The 25,260-nt window shown below is 51.1% G+C and overlaps 2 protein-coding genes across 2 annotated transcripts in view; both read left to right on the forward strand.

Moving 5' to 3' along the window:
* The first annotated feature begins 1,019 nt into the window (after window positions 1-1,019).
* On the forward strand, window positions 1,020-7,372 carry IQCD (IQ motif containing D). The gene is made up of 4 exons (XM_072351098.1): window positions 1,020-2,177; window positions 3,329-3,562; window positions 5,482-5,553; window positions 6,763-7,372. The coding sequence occupies exons 1-4, from the start codon at window positions 1,557-1,559 to the stop codon at window positions 7,054-7,056; spliced, it is 1,221 nt and encodes a 406-aa protein (XP_072207199.1). The 5' UTR covers window positions 1,020-1,556; the 3' UTR covers window positions 7,057-7,372.
* Window positions 7,373-9,363: 1,991 nt separating this feature from the next.
* The window catches only part of OSBP2 (oxysterol binding protein 2), a 56,566-nt gene continuing 40,669 nt past the window's right edge, over window positions 9,364-25,260 (forward strand). Inside the window, 2 exon segments of the mRNA XM_072351229.1 lie at window positions 9,364-9,442; window positions 9,445-9,874. Coding sequence (XP_072207330.1) covers window positions 9,364-9,442; window positions 9,445-9,874 — 509 coding nt within the window.

Raw genomic sequence — 25,260 nt, forward strand, 5'->3', positions numbered from 1 at the left:
TAAATGGATCCTTCATTGGGAAAAGAAGGATTGGTAACTTAAGGCACACACAGGACAAACAGCAAATGTCTTCTTTCATGTTGGCATTGGGGACGGGCTGGTGCCTGCCTACAGCAATTGGATGGAGTGGCTCTAACAGTGCAAGAGGTGTGCTGAAAAACAAGGAGGTGGCAACAAGCAAGTAATGCAGCACGGTTTTGGAGCCTAGAGGTTGTTAGAATGGGTTTAACACTGTTTAACACTGAGTATGAGCTTCTGAGTCTGGTCCAGGCACCTGTGTGGTCAAATCGTGCTTGTGTTGCACCCTTTGGCATGCTGGGTCTGGCTGCTGGCTGATTCCCAGGCCTGGGTGTGCAGAGGCTGCTGGTAAGGGTTTCTGCTCATCAGAGCCTGGGAGATGCTGATCAAATTCACGTGCTCTGATTTCAATGCTCTGACACCGCCAGGGAGCTCTGCTGCCTGCATCCGACAGCGCAGGGTGCTGAGGCTGGAGCCAAGGGCAGGATAAATGCAGCCAGCATTGACATCCAGCCCAGCATCTGTCCGGAGATGTGTGCACAGCGCAATGCCTTCCGTCACCAAAGTGGCTGCAGGGACAGAAGGACCCGGTGCCCCCTTTGCTTTGTACGGCACTCAGAGCTGCAGCATTACTCAGATGAGCTGCTCTTATAGCCCCATGTGGGCAATAGCGGGTGTGGACGGGCTGATAGCTGGGTTCATAGCATTGGAGACTCATTAAGGTTGGAAAAGACGGCTCAGATCCTGCAGTCCGACTGCTGGCCGAGTCCCGCCGTGCCCACCAAGCACGTCCCTCGGTGCCACATCTCCAACCTCTTGCACAGCTCCGGGAGCAGAAACCAGACAGCACGCCTCCGCCCCCAAAATGGCCGCACTGCTATGTCACGGCATCACCTCGTTTTCTATTGGGTGATAGAGCTGCCCGTCAAGCTAGAGAAGACGCTGAGTGGTTCGAGTCGTGCGCGCCGTGGTGTGTGTCGGGAAAGAGCCCGCCCCCGAGCACGGGTTGCCTAGCAACAAGGGGACTCCGGAGGCAGTGCGGTCCGGCTCGATCCCGGCCTTCCTTCGGCAGGAGGCCGCACGGCCCTGCGAGCCCTCAAGCACAGCATTGGAGGATTGCGGAGCTACAGTCTGATCTGCCTCAGCTGCTGCTCAGGAGCTCTCACCGCACCGGCTTCAAGGCCAGCAGCCCCTTATGTCCCCCCTCCCCACAGGGGTGCTCCTGGCCTTGGGTGCTTGACAGCACCCAGCTTGACAGCATGTGGTATGAACTCCCCGAGCACCCCAAGGGTGCTGGTTCTCTCATATTCTCATCACATTTTCCTTTCAGAGATCAAATCCACTAAAGAGGATTTAGCACCAGAAGCAACAGAGTGGTCTTTCACAGTGGGCCTTGCCCCGTGTAGGAGATGCTGTGTCCCTTCTAGACCTGAAAACAATTAACCCCCAAGTGTTGAATGGGAGCCGTGGCAGCAGGGAGCCCAGCTGTGCTCTAAGTATCAGTGCAGGACACGAAGGAAAGCAACAAGTTCCTGGTCATGGGCACAGAGGCTGCAGAGAAGGCCATGACCACAGTGGACGCCATGAAGGTGTTAGATCCACGCCGGTTGAAACCTAATAGCATTGAGACAGAGAGAATCCTATCTGTCTTGGATGAGACGATTGCCAAGTTGGAGCTGAGCTCCTTGATCCCATGTATTATCGGCTCTCTGGACAGGTTTGCTGACCTGCTGGGACCTGAGATCACAACCAACCTGATGGAGTTCCAGAAGCTTTCAGACCAAATGGAGCTCCTGCTTGTCGCTGCTGAAGAAGAGGACATCTCAAAAGCGGAGGAGCAAAGGGGCTCTCTCCATCTGCTGGAACAACATCTGAAATGTTCTGTTAGGAATATCCTGAGGCTCTTGTTGGCCGTCCCTTCACTTTGTAAGGCTCTGAAATATGAAGTTTGGGCAAGAGAGCCAGCAACCGAAACATTTATCAAAGCCTTTGGGGAGTTCAGAAATTTTATGCTCGAGAGACTCCTGATTAGTCCTACAGAAGAGGAAAAAACAGTTCAGCTCGTGGAAGACGTCTCCCTCCGGATCAACAAAAACACTGAAACCATCACAGCTTTGCAGGCAGAACTGACAGCAGCAATCAGGACCCGAGATGAGGAGGTATGACGGCATGAGAATGCTTTGTGGCAAAGGGTCGCTGAAGCAAAACTTCAGTAAGCTGAGAAACGATCCCTTTCTCACAGGCCTTTAAAGGGGAGATTCCAGAAATGGTTTCAAAATCGGATTCTAAATATAATTTGAAAATGTTTATTGAATGCTTCGTGTTCAAACTTGGCATGTTTTGAGCCTGTTCTCACAAGCCAACTTCAATGGAACAAGTTATTGAGCTTAAAAAGGAGCTGCAGGACAGGCACAAATTACTGCGGTAGTATTTTAGCAGGGCTACCGTGCCAGGGAGATGCTCCATTCACTGCTGCTGAAATGATGAACAGTCATTCCAGGGAGAGATTGTTCTGATTAAAATCAGTTTTTCATGCCAGCCTTCGCTCTTAAAACTAACATTTCTGAGACTTCCAACTCTAATACTGGCTACCCTGGAGATTTATAACGAATGTGTGATGACACCATTTATCTTCCAGTGAAGGCAGCTGGATGGATGAGCTAATGGGCATTTCCCAGGTTCTTTTTGTGAGTCCATGGGCTGAGCCAGAATTCAAGTCCTGGACTGCTGACAAGCAATCCCTTGTTTTATGTGTGTGCTTGTCTTCTTTCTGCAGGAGGGATCAGAGGGAAAGGTTTTGTCTCGTGCTCATTGCACTGAATGGTTCTGATGGAGATGAGGGCCTGCTTTCCTCACTCCATGGAGGTCTGTGAATTGAGACACATGAGATTTTTACGTGCAGTTTGGCAGCTTACCAGTGCATAATGAGTGTGTTTCACTGCTCCCAGCTGAGGATCTCTCTTGTGGGCAGCCCTCTGAGCTGCGTCCTCCAGGCAGTCACTCCAAGCCTCACCTGAAGCCAAAGGGATGATCTTTGCTCCTCTTGAGACAGGGCAGGCTTCTTCAGCCTGCAGTGTCAGTGAGTCTCAGTACAGCCTGGTCATTCTATGGCTTTATTCTCAGGTTCTCAGGGGAACAGTCAGGTGTCCAAAGAACCTTGCATAAATCTGACTCTGATCCCTCATCCAGTCATGGCAAGTCCTTGTTCTTAGATCACCTCCACCTTTGCAGCTGTGTCTTTCTTCCCCTGACCACTGTATGCTTCACCTGCACTCCCTATTGATGTTTCCCTCTTGTTTTCTGGGTCTAGATTCAGAACAAGGACAATATGATCAAAGATCTCAAGGACAACATGGAAATTCTAGATGAATGCAGCAAGAACAACATCCTGCAGGTCAAGTGGGAAGGTGATAAACAGCAGAAAGAGGAGCTGCGAGCTTCCCAGGCCAAGTGTGCCAGGCTACAGCAGGACATTCAGCAGCTGGAGGAACAGCTCAATAAGCTGATCCTGGAGCATCGAGCATCAGAGTTGGCTCTCAGAAAGGTAAATGGTCAAAACTGTTGTAGAGCTGCTTGGTGTGGCTGCAAGTGATCATTTTGTTCCTACCATTTCCTGACAGGATGCACACGCTGTTTGTCAGAATATACCTATGCTGTCCTCATGCTCTGCTGATTTCAGCAGAGCTGCTGGGGAAGTAGCCTGCTCACAGTTCCTCCTCTTGTTCTCTGACCCAGCTCTGGAAACTCCCTCAAACAGTGCTGTGATGCTGCACGATAGAGAGGTTGTGCTCTAGCCAGAGTTCAGAGGCTGGGCAGATGACAAAGCATCAAATGCAAGTTAGAGCCATCCAGCTGCACCTCCTTTAATGCTGTGGCTTTATCAGCCTTTTTTCTTTTTTCTTTCCCGAGGCAGCCCGGCTGCTGCAGTGATCATTGTGAGGAGCTGCTCAGCTCATGCAGAGAGATTTACTGGCCACAGAGATCCCCTTTCCATTTCCTTAGCATGTGCTGTACCCCTGGGTGGCCTGATATTGACTTTGTCATGCCAAGAGCTGGGAAATGCCTTGTCTGACCTATGATGGCTTGGAAGCCCGTGGGCCAGTGTCATACAGGAAATCATGTGGCTTGTGGTGGGCTCTGGCTGATCTTTCTCTCACAGAGTACAGATACAGCATACAGGAGGGAACTTGTTTATAATACAGGGTTATACTGCTGCTAGACTGTCTTACACCTAGAAATACCTCTTAAGAGGCTCCATATTTGTAGGGCTTTCATGTTTACCATTTCTCTATTACTTCAGTTCTAGAGTGGTTTCCCCAGTTTGTCGATTACTTGCCTCATTCCATGAGGGGTTTTCATTTCCTACCACATAACATGCCTTTCTGATGTCTTTCAATCCTCAGCCCTCATCCAGCTCTGTACTAGAGAACAAATAAGGTGCTTTTGGCCTCAGGCAGCGGAGGCCTGTTCCATGAGAATCCCCAAATCAGGAGCAAAATATAGGTCAGCTGAAGCAAGCTTGCCACAAGGAGGAGATGTTCTACTCAAATATAATGCTAGAGCTCAAAGCTATGATGCTGTTTTCTAGCTCAGGATTTCACACAGAATCATGGAATCATAGGGATTGGAAGGGACCTCCAGAGATCATCTAGTCCAACCCCACTGCTAAAGCAGGTTCCTTGCAGCAGGTTGCACAGAAAAACATCCAGGTGGGTTTTGAGTATCTCTAGAGGAGATTTTGCCACCTCTGGGAAGCTTGTTCCAGTGCTGTGTCACCCTCAAAGTCTAGAAGTTTTTCCTTGTGTTCAGGTGAAACTTCCTGTGTTCCAGTTTGTGTCCATTGCCCCTTGTCCTGTCACTGGGCACCACCAAAAAGAGCCCTGGCCCCATCCTCTTGACACTGCCCCTCAAATATTTATAGGCACTGGTAAGACCCCTCTCAGCCTTCTCTAGGGCTCTCAGCCTTTCCACATCACTCTGTGCTGCCCATCATTTTTTTTGTGGCCCTCTGCTGGACTCTCTCCAGCAGCTCCATGTCTGCCTTGAAGTGGTGAGCCCAGAACTGGACACATTGCTCCAGATGTGGCCTCCCCAGGGCAGAGCAGAGGGAGGGGAACCTTCCTTGACCTGATGGCTACGTTCTTTGGAATGTACTCTGTGATACCATTGGCCTTCTTGGCCCCTAGGGCACACTGCTGGCTCATGGTCACCCTGCTGTCCACCAGGACACTCAGGTCCTTCTCTGCAGAGCTCCTTTGCAGCAGTTCAGCCCTTAACCTGTACTGATGTGCTCCCTGGGTGTAGGATTCTGTACTTTCCCTTGTTGAACCTCACTGTGTTCCAGTCTGCCCAGCTCTCAGCCTGTCCAAGTCTGCCTGAAGGCTGCGTGGCCTTCTGGTGTGTCCTAGCTTTGTATCACCAAGCTTCAAGTGCCAGCAAGTAACCTACCTCGTTTTGTTTCAGAGAAAATGCAGAATGGAGATGGAAATTCTGAACTGGGTCCAGGCATATGACACCGACATGGCAGAAAAACAGGTATCCTCTCTAAAGCATTTTGCTCTCCCGTGAGCTGACATGTTCAGGTGGATCCCTATCAAATGGACATTTGACTCTCACACAGGAGGCCGTGGATGTGAGGGGCAGTTCTCCATCCAGCAGACGTATGGGCATTAGAAAGTATCCTTGTTTTACCTTTGTGTGGCAAAGTTCTCTGCTGCTTTTATTTTAGAAAAGGTTGCATCCAACTCTGAATCCTGCAGAATCTGGGGGAATATGAAGTGCCACGTTCTGTCTGACAAGTCCTCCTGCTGTTAGGGAACAGGGCTTTCACTTTTGCTTCAATCCTCTGTTCTGGCCTTGTCTGGAATCCAAATTATGCTTCCGTTTCCCCTGGACCCCTCAAGAGATGTCTGTCAAATGCTAAGAAACTTTACAGCCTTCATGCCACTGTCTTGGCATCCATGTTAACCACAGCAGGCTGAGAAGTGTGTCAGCACTCCCTAACCTCACCTCTGAGATGGCCTGAGTTACTTTCATATACCTGGCCTTTTCATGGAGATGAATGAAAGCTACCAGATTACTGGCAAAGTAAAATGTAGAGAAGGGCCTAGGATCTGTATGCTCATTCTTATAAATGATCCTATGATCCTTCCCTTGTCAGGTGTTTAGTAATGTCCAATTATTTTGGTTTCCTGTTTGCTGGGTGGCTGGAGCACCGTGTCCCAGCAGGTCTGGGGCAGAAACTGCTAAGACACACATCCACATTGCTGGTTCCTGTAACCTTCTGCTCTGCGTGGCTTGCTAAAGGAAAGGAATAAGCTGCTGCTGAGTTCTGCAATACAGTTAAACCATTAAAACCACCTGTCCTTGGCATTTTGCAGGCTGACATGGTCTGGCTTTTCAGTTGAACATTTTTTTTGCTCAGAGCATATGCAGGAGGGGCTCTGACCTGTGGCTCTGTCAGGGTCCCAGCTGAGGATGGACGCTGTCTGCAATGCGGGGTGAATTAGGAGAGTATTTTTCAGAGGAACATGAAGACATTAGGACCCGGCTTCTCTTGAAATTCTTTGGGTACTGGGAACGTGCCTCCTTTTCAGTCCCTTTGGAAAGGTTCAGCTCAGCTCCCATTCCAGGTCTGCCTGGATTGGGGAAGGGTAAAAGTATCCTTACCTAGGGATGTATAGAGAGAAGGTGCTGGTTGCCCTCAGTATTGCTGTAGCTGGTATTTACCTGTTGTCTTGGCAGGCTGAGTTTGAGGAGGTTCATGCAGCCTACACCAAGGAAAAGGCCGAGCTGTCCGTGCTGATGGAGAAACATGCTGTGCTTCTCCAGGAGTATACCCAGATTGAGGAGGAGCGCAAAAGAAATGAGGAGAAGAAGCGGCAGGCTTTGGAGAAATTGGCTATCATGACCCGCGCTGCCACCCTCATCCAGGCCTTCTGGAGAGGCTACGTGATCCGATGTACCTTCAAGCCAAAAAAGAAGAAGGGCAAGGGCAAGGGCAAAGGCAAAGGCAAAGGCAAGAAGGAAAAGAAATAATCACAAAATCTATGTTCTCTCCTATCAAAGTCGCTGACTCCTCTGAGACAGAGCACTTCCAGATAAAAGCATTAGGGTTGAGATAGCATTTGCATTAAGGCCCAAACATTCCAGGGCTGGAGCTGCCTCTCATAGTTTGAGTATAACAGTGTTGGCATGAAGATAAGTCTTGCTGTTTTAGGTTTAGCTTTGCTAGCTCTAAAAGATGGAGGAGGTCTCCTGGTGAAGGGACTGGGTGATGGTCTACCCAACGCTGGCTTCTCTTCAATTCTGTTGTTACTGAAGGTGGGAATAAAATCATTCCTGGAGGTAGGACGAAGCTCCTTGTCTGGTTCGGTTTCTCATTGTGTGCATTTGAGAGGATGTTTCCCTTTCCACAGGAGGAAGCTGCAGGATCATCACTGATCCACAAGAGAACTGACATGCCAGTGTTAGTTTTAAGACTTAATGCTTCTCCCTGGATCCTCCAAGTGTTCAGTGCTCTGTGAGCACACTGTAGCCTTTAACAGAAGCGTGAGTCAAATGCATCTAATTCCTCAGTAGCCGCGTAGCAACTTCACACCAGAGTTCTTCACTTCTCTGCCCCTTTGAGCTGAAACTGGTCATGGATACACTTACACAGAGTGCTGTGTCTTACAGGGTTTCATTCTCTTGGTGCAACTAGGCTGTTAATGTTACCAGTACGGCACTTCCACTCACATTTTGTGTTTAACAAGTCCTGGAACTACCAGCATTTGGATCCAGGTTCCAGCTGACATTTTTGTACTCCCTGACTTTGGAGTTTCTTCACTGCAGATTCTTTTCCCAGGACAGTGCAGTGATGCTGGCTGCAAATCCCCAACAGCCACCAGTCCTTCGCTCCCTCTCTGCCTCTGTTCATAAATGGATATCTATAGCAAATGGATCGTGCTGCTATGCAAACCGAGGCAGAGAGGGACCATTTTGTTAAGGACAAGAGTCCCTGGAGATGTTCAAGGCTTACAAGAAGTGGAGATCACACAGCAGCCCTGCCAGATTTTCCTGGATGGTTTATTTGGGGTCACTGTGACATTATCCTCAACACAAATCACGGGGTTTTTTGCCATCTTGCGTGCAGTCCTGTGCAGGTTGCCAAGCACATCCTGGAATCACTCAGGCCTGGACTCAAGGATGTGACAGGCAGGATCAGGTGAGGCTCCTCTCTACTCAGGCACGATCAAAGGATGTTTCTTTGCTTCTTTGCAGCCACAAGAGATTCTAAGCTCTGTGGAGACTTTCAGAAGTTTGTACCCATGTACAGTTATGCTCACACATAGAGGGATGTTTCATCTCTAGAGAGGGGTTGATTTTGCAAACACCTACAGCCCTCAAGATCCTGGCACAAAAAAAATATGTTTGGACATGCAAAAGCTTTAAACTTTCAGCAGAGGACACTGGGGTGTTGTAGGGGCTGCTTTGGATGCCTTCCAGTCTGAGTTTGCCTAAAGCCTTCAGAGGTTACCTCCAGTGTATGGGAGCTGGAAAGGACCTGGGGAGAGGACCCAGTCAGCCCTGGGAGCACAGGTGAAGGCAGTTCAGCTGTTGTGATAGGAAGGGCTGGAGCCTGGCTGCACCTCTTAGACCTCATTGAAGGGCTGACTGCCACAGGGGAAGGATTTCTTCCTGGAGATCTCGGTGGAACTTTTCTCTATATACCTGGAATCATCTGATAGGGATGAGCAATCCCGTTCCCTTATAGCACCCTTCTATCATTGCACCTCTGGTGAAACACTTTTTCCCACTGTATTACTCTGTCCAATTGCGCTGCCTGGCCCAGATCCTCAGGTTCCAATCCAAGTGATCTCACCTGAGATATCCCAATGCTGGTGTCAGGGGCCTGGGGAGCCACTTGTTCCATTGCTGCTCCATATGGCTGACCCCAGCTGCTAACAGCACTCGTTCGTGCCACCTTCATTCATGCCAACTGGAGGAGGTGCACGTGCAGGTGATCAGCAAGCGGTGATGCGATTAGTGGGATAAGAGCAGATTAGCCAGATCAGGGAAAGGAGATCCCAGCCTTTAGGAGGGAGGGGGCACAAAGGTGAGGGATGCGGTGGCACAACGTCCTCGTGGTGCTTCGCTGGGTGCAGTGTGGAGAATGGGCCACCTCGAGACATGGGGTTGCTGCTGCCTGGTCTGGCACCGCAGGGAACGCGATCCTGGACAGCCTGATGTGGTGGTGGGGCTGCGAGGTCCCTTCCAATGCAATCTGCGCTGGGATTCCGCGCTTTTCGGACTCTAAGAGCCGTCCCGGTGCTGAGGGGGCCGCAAAATGGCGGCGGGAGCAAAATGGCGCGGGGGGGGGCGCCCCGACAGGCCGAGGGGCTGCGCGCCATTCCCGCCCCGCCGCCAGGGGGCGCTCTCGCCTCGCGGCGCCTCACGTGCCCCCCCGTCCCCCCCCAACTCCTTCTCCCCGTGACGTGTGCGCGGCGCCGCCCCGCGCCGGTGCCGGCAGAGCGCAGCGCAGCGTCTCGGGGCCGCGGGGCCGCGCCGCGGGGTCTATGGGGAAGGCGGCCGCGCTGTGCAGCGGCAGCACCCGCGGGCTGGTCTCCCTGCTCAGCGCCGTCCCTTGCTTGACCTGCCACGAGCTGCCGGGCTCCGGCCGCCGCGCCATGAGCGCGGAGACGGCGGGAGCGGGGGGCCGGGGCGGCGGCAGCAGCGGGGCGGCGGCGGCAGGGGGAGCGCCCGCGGTACCGGGATCCGACACGTACAAGGGCTGGCTCTTCAAGTGGACCAACTACCTGAAGGGCTACCAGCGCCGCTGGTTCGTGCTCAGCAACGGGCTGCTCAGCTACTACAGGTACCGGCAGCGGGGCTGCCTTTCTCCTCAGGGGTGGGCTGCGCTGGGGCCCGCTCGGTGCCGTCTGGGAGGGTGGGAGCGGAGCCGGTGGTTGGAGCTCCGTTGGGGTTTATAGCCCCGAGTTGCGCCAGGTGTTGTCTGGAGGCCCTTAGAGCTGAATGCGGCCGTCCCAAAGCCCCGCCGTGTGTGTGCGGAGCGGAGCTGTCTGTCCCCCATCCCTAATTCAGCCCCGCTCCGCCCTCCCCGGTGACCCCGTGCTGCAGGCGGGTCGTGGGTCGCAGCCCCTGGCAGCTGATGGGACCAGCCCGGCTCCTGGGGAAACTCGACACGAGCCCTGAGGTCAGCCCTGGGCTGTCAGAGGCCGTAGGTGTAACGTGGTGCCTGTCTGCCCACCTAACTCAGGGCTGCTCCCTACGGACAGCCCTGCAGTGACCCGGCAGCCTTCCCTCTGATCCTGCCTGCTTGCACGCTCAGACAGCGGCCAGGCAGAGCTGTGCCTTTGGGTCAGCCGCTGAAGCTCAGTGCTCCTCTTGTAACCGTGTCAGAATATTGTCTTTGTATCGCTGCCAGGTCTGTCACGAGCAAACAAGTGTCTTTTCTCCAGCAGCTGCTTGAGATTTGTACAGCGATGGGTTATTTTAAGGTAGTTTTATATGTTTTAAGCTGGACCTGCAGAAGGCTCCCAGGGCAGCGAGTTGAGCAGCAGCAGAGAGCTGTGGCAATGTGATGTGGAGGGGACTCACAGCCAGTGTGCAGCCCTGCAGCTGTCAGTGCTTTGTGCCGTGCAGGTTGGATTGTGTCCTTGCGGGTGCCTCACTGTGCTCTGTGGCTTTTGGCACCCGTGCCGTTTGTATTTCGTTCTCCTGATGCACCTCCTTGATCATTTGGGTGTTGGGTTTTTTCCAGGACTGGCACGAGGAAGGTGGTAAAACTTCATTGTGCTTGTCAGCTCCATCGAAACGCTGTTCCCTGTTACTTAAGTGGCTTCCTTGGGTGTATTGATTTAGCTGCAGACTGAAGCTTCTCTTGCTTCAGTTTCCTGCTGCTCACTGCTTAGCTTTGCAAGGACTGAGGAGATGGGGAACTGCACAGCAACATTGTTGACCTGGAGGGGGTCCCTGGTCTTCAGACTGACCTCTTCCAGATGCTGAGTGCAGGGATACAAGAGTTGGGCTGCTGCTGCAGCTCTTCGGGCTCTTCTTTCTCTACAGGGTGGCTGAGGTTGGACTCTGATAAAGGCAGCTGTGTTTCACAGGGCTGTGCTTGCGTGGTTAAAATAGAGCTGAGAAAAGGCAGGACTGGTCCTCTGGCCGCAGCAGGGGTCACACTATGTGAGCTTCACGCACATCAGCCTTCTTCCTGGGATCTAATTACAGGACAGCACTGCTGGCCCTATTCAACCAGGAGACTCATCTGCAGGAAGACCAAGACTTTCGCATTACTTCTGAATGACTGGCATTGGGAAGGTTGGGCTGCTCCTTGGCTGCTTCTACTTAATTGCCCTTGACTGTCTCTTTTAGGTTGCGGGGTATTCTGGCTAACTTGGAAGTGCACAGCCCAGAGGTGATGCTGGTGTAGGGAAGCAGTGCTCAAGAGTGGTACATACTTGTCTCATTAATGAGCAAAACTCTCTTTCCAAACAGTACTGGCAGGTTGCCACGTGCAGATTTATCATTATCTCTAATTAGAGTGTGTGTGTAGGAGAACCTAATCACCTTGGACAGGTACGGGTTTTCAAGGGGAGTATCTTTAGGTAGGTATTAATCCATCAGAGGTTGGTGCCGGCTCTTGTGACCGAGGTTCTGGATGTGGGCTGCCTTTTCCCAGCAGCTTGCTCTTATTTCAGCTAGCTCGAGTTTCGTGCTGTCTCCTCTACAGGTTTGGTGCCTTAAAGCAGAGCCAAACGGAGAAGGAAAAAACTATTTCATGCTGTGTCTAATTTGCTCATAGTTATGATGCAAAAGGCTCCTGGCCAGCTCGCAGCCTCAGCTCCCCTTTCAGTGCTGGGCAGTGCTCCTGCATGGACGAGCTGGTGCCTGGAGCAGATTAGCTGTCCTGCCTGCCCTGCCCTGCTATGGGGAGGGGACAGCAGCTTGCTTCCCTGGAAAAGCTGCTTCCCAGAACAGGCTTCTTTGCATAGCTCTGTTTAACCAGCAGTTAACTCTTCATTAGCCCTTTTAAGATCTTAAGCACAACCCAGAAGGTTCTTTTCTGGCTCCAGCTGAGAGCTGGGGTGAGAATCACAGAACAACTGGAAAAGATGCCTCTGGTTCCAACCTCCTGCATCACACAGGACCACCCTGTGGGGACAACCGGGGCCTTTTATTGCTGAGCTTTGTGTTATCTCCAAGGTTTGAGACTGCACAGCCTCTGCCCGTGTCGGACCACCCTCTGTGTTGAAATGTCTTCCTTATATTTAATCTTCACGTAATAAAGTGAAGGGAGAAATGCTTCCCTGCAGCAGTTCATAGCACCTCATCTCTCTGCAAACAAAGCTGAACGTCCTTGGCCATTTTTCATCCTCCAGCTGATGGGAATGTGCAGGTTTTCAAGACAGCCCTGTGGCTGCTGCATGGTAACTCCGAGCTACTTGTATTTAACCAGCGTTTGTGTGATGCTTGCTCCCAGTCATGCTGTTTTCACAGGATGCTTGCTTTCTCCATATGGTGCTCTGCTGTTAATCACTGTTCATTTTCCTGTTTTTGAGGAATCCCATCTTGGGTTCTTTGTAACCAGAGACACGATGCAAGGCAAAGCGGCGCTCAAGCTGTCAGTTTGCACACCAGGTTCCTCTGTTCCCAGATTATCGCTGCACGCAGGGAGTCCCTCAGCTCTTAAATCTGGCCTAATGGCCCATGTGCTTTATTGGATGAAGCTGCAGCAGAAGTGAGTGCTTTGCTGCAGTGAGCTCTGCATTTTGAGCTGGCCAGAGGAGCAGTGCACGCTGGTTTTGGGGGGGGCGTAGGTGCAACCTGCAGTGCTGTCTCAAGGTGGACTTCAAACAGCATCGCTCATGCTGCAGTTTTAGTTCCTGGAGATGATTGTGAGTATGGGTAATGCTTATGGGCCCAGCTGCATGGGTACCTATGGGAGAACAGTTACCATCTGACCATTTCTGGTGTCAAATGCTCCAGCTTTTATTGCAGTGTTTCTCCTCAGCTGTCCTCCATGGAGGCAGTGGCAGCTTGCTCAGGACTCCCTGGTTTGGTTTGTTTTCCCTTCAGTGCCCTGTAACTCACCACTGGACCACTCTGCTCTCACCTATGGGCTGTTTCCATGCTGCAGCAGGTCAGACTGCTGAACCTTTCCATATCGTATCCTGCTTGCATATTCATTACGCTGTAGCTAGGTAACTTTGGTAATTGAGTGCATGGTGACATCGGAGCCCTGTGCTCCTTGCAGGGCCCTCAGAGCCACAGCTGATGGCTGTGCTGGAGTCACCCTGAAACATGAGTTGTTGTCTTGAAAGTCCCTGCATTGGAGTGTGCTGGAAGATGGGGGCTGGCGGAGGTGTTAGATTCCCCATCAAACCTTCATTATGCCGTTCAATTATTTTAATCGTTTCTCCGTCAGCTTGGCAGGGCCCTCGATGCATTTTATACCAACCTTTGTTTGGTTTTGATCGAGAAGCTTGCTTAATAATTAATGGCTTCATTTCTCTTTGTCTGATGACTGCGGGAGGACGGGGCTTGCTGCAACCAGGGCTGGCTCTGCTGCTCCTGGGTCAGCCGCCGCTGACTCACACGGCTGTGTGCGTCGAACCTCCGGGCCTTGCAAACATCAACTTCAGAATTAAAAGTGCCAATTTGAAGGCATGGTACGGCAGGGCCGTTGGCACAGCTCAGCTGGCAGCAGGAAGCAGAGCACGTCCCCTTGGCTCCTGGTCACGCAGCGCTGTGTCGGTGCTGCTCAGCATTTACATGTGCTGTGATGAAATTCTGCAGCGTAAGTGTGCAGTCTGGCTTACGTGTGCATGTCAGGAGTGAGCTGTCACGCTCGGCGCAGCAGCTGTGTGCATCCAGCAGCCCTTCCCTTCACGCTCCTTTGGGCCACGCTGTGTTTCTGTCAACCTTCCCGAGCTGTTTTTTCTTCCTTGCTTTTCCTTTTAACTCTTGCTCTCTTAGATGGGATATTCCTGCTCTGAAATCACAACTGAATAGACATGTGTCCCCACCGTGACTATGGAGGAGGGCCTTCATTTCCTATAAATAGTCTTAATTCCTCATGTCTTTCTTGATAAGGAGCTCTGTGCAGGCATGCACAGCGGGTTGGAGTGGTTTCTGCACTGCATGGGAAGATAAATATGGTGCTGTAGGAGTCGGTGCCTTGCCTTTCCTTCTTTAACATGAAGCAGCGATGCCTAAAATCTGTTATTAGCAGCAAAAGGTTTTTGTTCAGTGCTTTATAAGGAGCAGAGCAGAAAGTGGTGTCCTTCACACCTACTGCTTGTGCATTGCTGCTGTGTGCAGAAGACCTCCTTACTTTGGGTTTGGGGGTTGGCGTGGGTGCTTCAGCAGTGTGGCTTCATTATTAATGAGGGGAGAAGGGCCCTTTCCTCAGCACAGCCACACGGCGCCATGTGCTGGCAGTGAGCTGTAGGCAGCCACGTGCTGGGATGCAGCAGGGCTGCTCGTAGCCGACATGTGTCTGTTCACAACCTCTCTTTTTACAGATCTCCTGTGATTGTGGAGAGTGGTGGCCCTTGTTGGAGGTGTGTAAAGCACGGAGGTCATGGCTCAGAGCAGCTCGCAGGGCTCCTGCCAGCAGGACAGAGTGCCTCTTGTCTCCGGGTGGATCACGGGCAAGAGTGGAGCATGTGCTTCAATGAGCATCGTTCTGCCTTGCGATGTGCAGAAGATGCGCAGCAGGTGAGCGGTGCCACCTGAGCCTGCAGCTCGTTAGGGATTAAACCAAAGAGCGAATCTTTAACTTCATTCAATCCTTTTTGGAGGCCCTCCTGACCTGATCGTGGTCAGGTGTAGGGTCTGCGTGCTTTGGAAGCCCCATCCTTTGTCATTAGGATGGGTACCTTCAAGTGTTGCTGTTTCCAGGTGTGTACACACACATCCTGATGCTGCGAGCTTCGCATTTGCCATTTATTGTTCCCATGTTACCACTTAGGTGTTACTCAGCAGATCTCGTGGAGCAGAAAGTGCTACAGGTTTATTACACGTGGTCAGCTGAAAGTGATACACGGCTTCATCCAAGCAGTTTTTCCTTTCCTTGTTGCTTTCTGTATCTGCGTTGCTGTGAGACTGCTGCAGGCTCCCATCTCAGCCTCTCCTGGGATGTCATTTCTGCAAGCAGCAGGAGGTGAGGCGGCTCTCCAACCAAAAGCCGTTCTGCCTGAAGTCGTCTCTTATTTGTATGCTGCTGGGAGCTTGCTGCATCTTTCATGGAAGTGGGACGGAAGGTGACAGAATCATCTTAGTCTTGTGTAGTTTAAATGGAATGCGCACTGCACGCTCTCAGCTCCTATTGTTGGTTTGTGTTTTTTCCTTTCTTTGTCTTGAGACGACGTGTGGGACTCCTGCTGAAGCTGTTTGGTGTTCACAGCAGCTGGGTCTTACTAAGGATTGACTGGGAATGCTGTGCTGCTGGATGTGTGTTAAGTACCTGGCCATGTAATGTGATTTCTTTTATAGATACCGGATTACATAATACACAGAAGCCCAGTTTGGTTGCACTTGAGGCATCCCAAGGTGCCACCCGACCTCTGTTAACATATCGTTCTATCCTCGTGTTGTTCCTGCTCTGCTCTCTCTGTGGGTGAGGCCCAAATCATGACACAGGGATGTTGGATAGATGTGCCCATAGGGGGGTACCTTGCAATGGCTGAGCCTTGCTGCTGTGCATTGCGTTGGGAAATAAGCTGGATCTGCTGTAAGTCTGAAAAGCTGCTTTGGTGGGGAGTCAGCGAGGATGCTGGTGCTTTAAGTGTGGTTCAGCAATACAATTGCACTGCGTGCTCTGCGCCTGCTATGTGCATCTTCTAATAGTGCTGAGAGTTTAGTTTTGAAGAAACCAGCAGTGTGCTTGTGTTGGTGTATCTGCTGGGACATCTGCAGCCCTAAGATGCCTTTACGGTGCAGTGTTGAATATCTTGGGCTTTTCCAGTTTGGGAGCATCACAGGTTAACGTGTGACCTGCCATCCCTTGTGAAGCACTGCTGTGATGTCACCTGCTCAAAATGTGACATGGGATCAAGGCTTTTGCTTTTGGTTTCCCAGTGCAGAGCAGCTGTAAGCAGGCATGTCAGCTCATGGCCTGTGCTTACTGATGGGGACAGGAGGAAGGTCTTCTGGACTATCTGGTTGTATGAGTTCAGTTCCACGGTCCCTCCAAACACTGCAGGATGGCAGTGGCCCATCTGCAGTGAAGCAGGCGGTGCTGGGAGTGCACAGCTGGGCTCTCCTGGCTGCTGCTACAGGAGCTGCTGTCAGCTGCAATGTCCCCTGTGTTGTGTAAGTAAATTCCGTTGTTACCATCAGGTGTATTTCTAGCTTAGGGTTGGGGTTTATTTATGGAACTGCTGGTTTATCTGCACTGCTGATTTCATGTGCACCTCACTGAGTGCTGTCACACCCCGTGTAGGCGTTACGGTGAGCCTATGCCCTGCCATATGTGCACTCCGTGCCCAAACAAAACACTGAGAGAGAGTTTATTGGTCAGGCTTTGTGCTGCTGGAGCTGGCATAGGTGGCTGCAGCTGGATGTGATGGATGGCAGCTGCTGAGTGAGGCTTTGGTGGAAGGAGAAGGATGGGAAGCGCAGCACCCCGCTGCCAGGTAGCCAGGAGCTGCTCAGTCTTCCAAAGCCATCTTTTGCCCCAGATGGCTTTTGCTTTAGTTGCTAATGGGAGAGAACATGGATGGGGTTGTTGGCTTTGCAGGAGAACAAAGAGAACAGGGCTGTGGTAATGTGTGATGTGTTAAGGGAGAGTTTATAGCCTGAGGAGTGAAAACCTGGCAGAGATGCTTAAAATCGCCATCCGGTTTCAGTGTGCTCGTGTGATTGAAATGAGTGAGGGCACGTCGTGCTGCTCAGCGCTAAGTGCACCTTTTATATCTTTAATAAAACCTCGAGGGGAATGTTTCTGCTGTGCCAGAGCTCTATAAAAAGAATCTGATCCTGCATGCAAGCGTTGCAGTCCTGACAGCTTGGTTTTCTCCACTTGGTCTTCAGGTAATCTAGCTCCCTTTCTTAGGGAAAAACAAAGAGCATTTTGGTCCTTTTTCACCAGTGTGTACTTCTCAGTGTGCTGATCTGGGGCTCTGGAAAGCTTTCCTCCAGCATCCCTCCTTCTGCACGTAACAGCCTTTCTTTTGCCCTAGAGATCCATCTCTCCCAGCAGTATGAAGCCACCTCCTCCTCATCACTGTGACTCCAGGTGTTCTTCCACCCTCTGTCCTCCAAGGCCTGGAGGACCAACTCCTCTACACCAACACATGCAATGGGGGGATAGTTCAACCTCCTGCAGGAACATGAGCTTCTGTGGGGTGATTTTCCAAGCACAAAACTTGACTCATGGTGCTGTATAGGCTTCTTTTGCTGGAATCAGAGTGTGTGATTCCCTTCCAGTGCTGAGCTCTGCTGGCCAGCATCTGTTTTCAGAGGTGTAACTGTAATCTCGTAACGTGTTGGAAGAGCTTCCATTGATATGCCGGCGTCAGTCAGTGCACATAGCAGATAACTTACTGCTTTTCCTGTTTTCACTTTTGTTTCTGCTCTGACAGGTGAGTGCCAAGCAGAGAGCTGAGAGCAGGCAGTTGATCTCAGGCTGTACTGAAGCAGCTGCAAGAATTGCACATAAAACCCCTTAAGCATTTTATTGCTCCAAGGGGTTTCTTGCAACACAGTATGCTGAGGTTTGAGCAATTGGGAAATTCACTTAGAGCTCTAACTCACCCTTTCCTAGGCGAGAGCAGCTCCTTGAGAGGGAGGCTGGCTTCGCCTTCCCCCTTGGCTGCATGTTTAACTTTTCTGTTCCTGCTAACCACGATCAATATCCATAAGATTTCTGCAGCCCGTCAGCACTGATCCCAGTGCAGAATATGGCATGACTCAGATTCCCAAGATGAATTTCTGAAGGCGTGTGCGACCTGTTATGTGCTCTGTGTGGCTGTATTCCTGTATGGAGGCAGAGGGGGAGCGTGGATCTCACTCAGTGCTCCTTATTTTGCTGCTCTGTCACTGATCAGTTAAATGCCTTGCTCTCACCATTGGGCCTTTCCCCCATGTTTCATCCTTGACTGACCCTGAGCAAAGGCCATTGGTGGAAGCTGATGGCAGTGGGACTTGAGGAAGAAATCTCAATACACTGATAATGGATGACACGTTTGGAGTGTTTGGCATTGCAGGGAAAGCCTTTGAGATCAGCCAGGCGAGGTCACCTGGGCATCTGCAAGACCTGCCAGATCTCTTGGATGTGCCAGGCTGAATCATGGGCCAGTAAGCAGTTAATTCCTGATTTCTATTTTAAAAAAGCTCTTGGCCATTTCCAGCGGCTGACAAGCCAGCTGCCAATTTCTTTATTATACTTTTTGGGTAGTGTCATAAGGAATGGGAAAGATCTCACGTTGCGTTATACTGCCCCAGGCACTCACATTGCAGCCGTGGATTTAAGTTCCTCTTGCGTTTTCTTTCTCTTTCATCAGTTCTATGCAAAAAGCAATGCTGTTCATTGAATTGTTAACCTCTGTGCTTCCCAGGAGCGTGTCCCAAGGGATGCAGGGGTGAGCCTGTAAATCTGACCATCCTGCAGGGATTATAGTGGAGGTCATGGGAATAACTTATGCACGTATGTATCTCGGTTCTTGAGCTCATACACTCCTGCTCAGGCAGCAGCTTTGTGCCAGCTGCCCAAAGAGCTGGACGTGAGCTGAGCCCAGGAGTTGTGTGGTTTGGTTCTAAATGCAGCGATCTGGCTTTGCCTTTTACCCAAACAATGTGGGTTCTGCATCCAGTTCACCTCTCCTGGTCATGTTCGTATCTAGAGGAAATAACTCATCCAGATAGAAATTCCTTGCAGTGATTTTAGTATTGTTTCAAAGCTGGCGAAAAGGGAAGTGCTGACTTTAAAATGATCTTCGGTGCTGGAAGTTGCGGGCTGTAATTCATTCACAGCATCTCCAGAGGTAAATTGGTACCGAAAGCATTGACATCAACTGCATCGTGCAGAAGGGCGGCAGCTCGCAGCAGGAGAAACATCCTTGGGATGAAGCCCCTTCTGTCCACATTGGATCTGAGCAAGGGTGGATGAGACTTGTGCTCAAACATGCCCCAAACCTCCGTAATGTGAAAACCCAGGGGCATCCTTAGCAGTCTGAATACTGTTATGGATGCACATCAGTGGGATAAGAACACAATATGTCTCCTATTGGCTGTGCTGTGCCCTGTGCGTTCTTATGCTCTCAGACGTGGTGAGAAAATGCAAACAGGAGATGACTGTGGCTTTATCCTGATCATTTAGCACCATTTCCAAGGGCCAGAAGGCCAGTGTAAACTTAAAGGCTGCGGCAGCAACGAGCACAATTACTGCCTGAGGCTCACGTCTGCTGGGTTGCATTTATGTCAGCGTTCTTGTGCAATAAGAGCATTTGTCAAATTAACCTTGTGCATGGTAATCTGTTCATTCTTGCTTAAAACAGAGCCACCAGACATGTAATTCACGCGTCTCGCCATTTGTAAGCTAACTCCTGCCCACGTGATGGGGTCTGGACCAGACCTTCCATCAGTGTTTAACTGAAGCAACGCACTTAGTAGCATTGCTACCCACAAAGGTAGAAGGGGTGAGAGGGTTTGTATCAGTGCCCTCTGAAAGCTGAGCCTTTGTGGGCTGCTATCACCTGCCCTGCTGGGCTGCAGTGTGGGCTGTACATGGGGTTTACCACTTCTGTTTAAGCAGTGTAGTTACTGGATCCCATTCCTAACACCGAGTTTGAGATATCCTGCTAACTGGGAAGAACCTGGTGGGAAGGAGAGCAGCCATGCTGAGCACCTTTTAGTGGCCGGAGTGTTGTTGGAGCTCTTATTTGAGTGAAGAAGGATCTAAAACACTATGAATTAAAACCTTGCTATGCACATACCCCAGACCCATAACATTTAAGGGCCCTGTGAGCTGCTCAGATTCAGTCATAGCAGCACAGGGCACCTTCCCCATACAGAGCAGGGGGGTGGCATCCTGCGAGCCCTTGGTGACAGTGATACCCTTATCAGCTGCAGACACCACTGGTGTCACCAGCGGTCAAATGGAGATAGCATGGCTTGGAAGGAGGAACTGGAGCTTGTGGTAACCCAAATGCCACTTGGCTGCTCCTTCTGTTTTCTGAGTGTTGGCTCGCTGAGTTTTTCTTTTCCCCATTGGCCGCTGCTGAGGTTTCCTGGCAGAACGTCTGCCCTGTGCCTACCAGAGAGCGGTGTGTGTTACAGATGGAAGTCCTGAAGTGTGCATGTGGGAATAGGTTGCTTCCAGAGTGTCTTTCTGTGTGGGGTGGGAGCCCTGGGGAAGCAGAGCATCCCTCTCAGATGGGAAGGAGCTTTGTGCCAGAGCTGAGAGTTGTTTGCATTTACTTATCATAGATTCACTGCATGGAAGGGACTGTACAGCCCCCCAGCCTGTGCCATATGGGACTGGTTGCCCCCATCCAGCCTGGTCCGGAGTGCTGCAGGGGATGGGGCAGCCTTGGTCTTCAGAGACACGTCAGCTTGGCAGCTCTCAAGTTCCATTGCCCTCCCATCCATTAGATCTGCATCCATTCCAAGGTTTGTGGCTGGTGTTGAAGAGGCCGTGGGCTGGGCAGTGCTGACATAGGCAGAACATACTGCTGAGGTTCTGCCTCCAGCCTCTGTGCCGTGTCAGTGATGGATGCAGCACCTCGTCCTGTGCTCAGGCTGTGGCTGAGGATGTCACCATGACAAATCACCTCCCCATTCCCCCCCCACCTTGGTGTCTTGTCTCCTGTTGGGAAGAAGGTGCTGTGAGGAGAAGACAACTCCTGTTTGTAAATGATGCAGGACCAACAGGTGTTCTTTCAGTTGTTTCCTTGCAAAGGATTTCTCTGCATAGCGGTGGGTGCTGCAAACAAACTCAAGCATCCAAATACTGGAGCTGTCACTGCACCCCTCTGTTTGGAGGAGAAGCTTCAGGCTGTGCAGATCCAACCCCTTCAGCACTGCTGCTCGGTGGCTGCAGCCTGCTGCTGTGACACATCGGCGCTCTGGGACAACAGCTTGGATTTGTTGGTTGTTTTTCCCTGCAACCTGATTATCACTCATCTGTCCCCATCCCCACTGCGGCCACTTGCAGATTAATCAGCCCGTAAATCAAAGCAAACAGAGTCTTTTTGCAGGCATCTCAGTCCAACGCTTGCCATATGCTTGTTTGGGTTTTGTTTGCAAATGTGGTAGGTTTGGTGGAAAGTAAAAGGGGAAGGGGAAAAAAAAACCAACACCTCAGCTGTTTGTCATGCAGAGCTTGAGGTTTGTATGAGACGTGCTGAGCAAGCTTGTGCTGTGCTGGGTGTGCGTATTGCCTTCCCTGTGAGCTGGGGAAGCTGCTCCTGGCCAAGGGCTGGTTTTCTCTTGGGGCCTTTGCTCTGGAATTGAGATGATCCTTCTTCCTTGAGATGAGAGAGGGTGCGAATGCCAAGGGGTTTGGTGTCTGTGCTGCTATCTCTAATGTCAGCCATGTGAATGTGAGGTCATGCTGGTGTGTTCTGGGCTTCCTGTGGCATCCCTGAAACATGTGTGTGGGATTTCTGCTATTCCTTCATTTCTTTCGCTTCGAAAAAAAAAAAAATCCTTGGGCTAAAATCATTCTCCAGGTTAGGAATGGAAGCAGTATCTTCTGCATGTGGCTTTTTAGTCAGGCACTTAAACGCTGTGGCTCAGCTTGGTAAGCCCTGTTCCGATCCGTGGCTGCTAACAGAGCCATGCTCAGTGACATGCTCTTCAATTCCTTCTGCTTGGGAAGTTCTTTCCAAGTTGTGTGCCAAGTCTCATGGCTCCCTATGGAAGAGTTGTGTTGTTTTCATTTTCTGCTTTCAAAAGCCTGATGGATGTGGGCAATATCCCGGAGCTGCTAATCTCAGTGTGATCTCAGCCATCTACCTAAAGGTCTCCCCTGCATGCTGAGGGAAGGAGGCAGCGTGGCTGCAGGGCTGTCCTGCAGCAGCCATGCTGTGCTAACTGCATTTTTCCTGCAGCTTTCTGTCCTGATGGAAGACATAGTTGAGCCCGGCACGTGTCTGCACGCTGTGAAAACAAGGTCTGAGTGGGTTAAATACTGAGGAACCGAGAGGTGATCTCCAGTTAATAAATGGGTGATGCTGATCTGTGACAGTCTCTTCTCTGCTTTGGGGTCACCTGAATGCTGCGAGAGTGATGGAAGGGGAATGCAGCATTTGGGATGTGGGGCTGGGTGTGTTGGTTGCTCAGGCTTACAACAGGTTTTGAGCTTATAGAGGAGGTATCTCTCGGAGGTCAGGGTGAGCGTATTGCAGAGGCCATTGCCATGGGTGTACCTTAACTTGTGTTTGGGTCTGTGGTGATGCTTAGCAAAGGAGTGGTGGCTTTTCCAGTGTAGGGAAGAAGTCTCAGCTCGGTGTTTGTGAAGCGTCTCACTGTGGATAACCCAGTTTAAAGAACTAACTCGCCACTGGGAAACTGAGTGTAACATAATGAGGTCCCTGTGTGTGCTGTACCCACTGAGCTCAGCCGCACCAAAATACATCTGCAGCCTCAGCGGGTCAGAAGCTCACCCTGTCCCTGTGGTCAGGCTGTGGGCACTGGGATGGTGCGTGTGCTGAGACCTGACAGAGCTGGGGGGAAGGAGAAGCTGAGCTGTAAGGGCATGAGGTGGTGCTCAGCCCTGCTCAGGGGAGGGAATCAGCGGAGCAATGTCTCATGTTCTGCTGCAGGAGCTCTTTCCAGTTAGGACTTCTCCTGATATTCTCCCTTTCTGTAGCTTCTTGGGATGCACATGCAGTGTGGGTTGAAGGGCACACACTCCTTCCTTAACATGCATGGTTTCAAGAGGCTGAATTTTCAGAGGGCAGCAGTGATGGCCCTGGAACAGAGCAGCTTAGCCCCAAGCATCCATCATCCTTGCTTGCTGTAACCAAGCAGTACCAGGGGGCAGACATGACCCGGTGTTTGCACTGCTTGCTGCCTCCTGTTAATGTCCTGCAGAGCTGCACAGCTGGAGTCACAGAGCACAGCAGCATCGTGCCAGCATTGGAGCAAAACCTTTGGCTGTCACGTATAAAGCTGCAGTGTCACCGAACGGAAGCTGCGGAGCTAGTAGGTGAAAAACTTAATCCTTTTTGCTTTTTCCTTTGGCTTTTACTCTGTTGCTAAATCTGAGCTCTTATTACGCAGCACTGAAATTCATCATTGCAGAGCGTGAGCATCATTCTCTTGCATAACTCTGGAGCACTGGATGTGGCTCAGGTGCTCCTCCAGAACTAACAAGGAGGCTTTTACATCACGACTTGCAGTTCTTTTCTGTTAGACCTCATCTGCCAGATAGGAGATGCTAAGAATGAGACTGCAGTTGTTTTACATGGGAGATCTCTCTGCATAGCCAAAAGCTCTGAGTTGTCTCATCAGGCTCTGTGTATTTAGATCTGTGGTATTAAAGTAACCTTAACAGCTTCTCTGGTCGTCTGCCATATACCTTGCACACTGTGCACAGCTATGATTTTACATCCCTGAACTTAATAAGAGCTTTGTTCTGAGCAGCAGCAGATCCCAGCGGTGTCCACCTCTGCACAGCCCCTGCTTGTGTTTAACCCCAGTTCGGCCCCTTGCAGCCTGCCCACGTGTTTTCCCATATGTGCAGCTCTTGGATTATTGCAGAAAGTGGAGAATCACAACAAAATCTGCCCCGGATCACGTTATGCAATAGTTGAGCTGCTGGCGGTGAATAAGCAGATCCAGCTGAACACAAGTGCTTCTGAAGGGCACCTCGTATTTTCTGTATGCGGACAGAGGAAATGGCTTGTTGGCTGGGAGCTGGGTCAGGTGCCTGCCTCGTGTGTGGGTGCTGAGTGATGGCAATTGATTTCCCACGCAGATTGGTGCTGAGAGGTGAGGTAGCTCGAAGAACAGAATCCTGTAGCAAATTGCTTTCCTTGGGTGGGAGAGCGGGGCTGTGTTATGGGATTTAATTTAGTGAAGTCACCTTGGAGACCTTTGTTTTCTGCCTAAGTGAAAAATCATTTTAGCTGTTTGCTCAAAGTGAAAAGTAATCCCTCCTGGGAGAACGCCAGTGCATGCTGCATCACGAGGTGAATGACTCTGGCAGTGAATATCAGCACTTGGCTTTGTTTCGAGCCAGATCACCCCTCCTGCAAACCAACATTGCCATGCTGCATTGCTGGGTTTGAACTTCACACGTAACAGGTGCCAGGGGGCTTTCCTTCCTGCAGGGCTTCTGTCTGCACGTGGAGCCTGGGTGTGGTGTTGGGCTAAATCCATCCTGCAAAGCAGTGCCAGGGTTGAGTAGGTTAGAAAAGCCCTGGGGATGCTGTTGCTGGTGATGCAGGGTGGCTCTTACTGATGCTGCATGTGTACCAGGTTGGGATGCAGCTCCTTGCATCCCCCTGCCTTGGTGATGTGATTTCAGCCATGTAGAAGGTTGCAGAGAAGGAAGCAGCTGGAACCATCTGGGAACAGGGGAGATGCTCCTGGTCCTGGTAGGGATGCCCTGTGCCCATCATGCTGTTGGTATGAGCTGGGGCTGCTCTTGCCTTGCATTGTGCTTTGCCACCTCCCACAGTGGTGTTCCTTTGACAAGTTGAAGGTGCCAGTGACAAACTGGGGACATTCCTGAGGGAGGACGGTGCCAATGGCCTGTGGGAAAATAAAGGAGCCATTCCTGTGGAAATTCCTACCAATTCCTGTTATTCCTCCTGCAGTTCAGTGAGCAACCACCTGGTAATGTGTCCTGCTGAAATGTTGGAAGAATCCAGCTAATTATTGTGAGACATCTCCTCAATTCCAACAGGTGTCTGCCCAGGGATGAGGACTCTGGGAATGAGTCAGATGAGAGCCATCTGGATCTACACAAGGCTTTTGTCCTGCTGTTCTGTGCCCGTCTTTCAATCAGTCCCATGGGGTGGGGGATGGGGTTGTAGTGTCTGCAGCCCCAGCTGAGAGCGGGCAGCCCTGGGCAGGAGCTGGCAACAGCTCGCCCTGCTCTATGCTGGGGTTGGCATTGCTGGTACTGCAGGGCAGTGGGAAGCTGGTGGGACTTGCAGGCTGAGTGCTTGCAGGCAGCTGTAAGTGCTGCACCAGGGTCTACTTAAGCATTTATCTTTGTGCCTTTGACACATCCAGTCTTTGCACATCCAGTCAGCAGGGATGCTGTCAAGGAGTTCTCTT

This window comes from Excalfactoria chinensis, chromosome 16, assembly GCF_039878825.1.
Source record: "Excalfactoria chinensis isolate bCotChi1 chromosome 16, bCotChi1.hap2, whole genome shotgun sequence".
NCBI classification, from domain to species: Eukaryota; Metazoa; Chordata; class Aves; order Galliformes; family Phasianidae; genus Excalfactoria; species Excalfactoria chinensis.

Coding starts and splice junctions, on each gene's coding strand:
- IQCD (XM_072351098.1), top strand. CDS start 1,557: ATGGGCACAGAGGCTGCAGAGAAGGCCATGACCACAGTGGACGCCATG. Junction 2,178..3,328: donor TCAGGACCCGAGATGAGGAG/GTATGACGGCAT, acceptor TTCTGGGTCTAG/ATTCAGAACAAGGACAATAT. Junction 3,563..5,481: donor CAGAGTTGGCTCTCAGAAAG/GTAAATGGTCAA, acceptor GTTTTGTTTCAG/AGAAAATGCAGAATGGAGAT.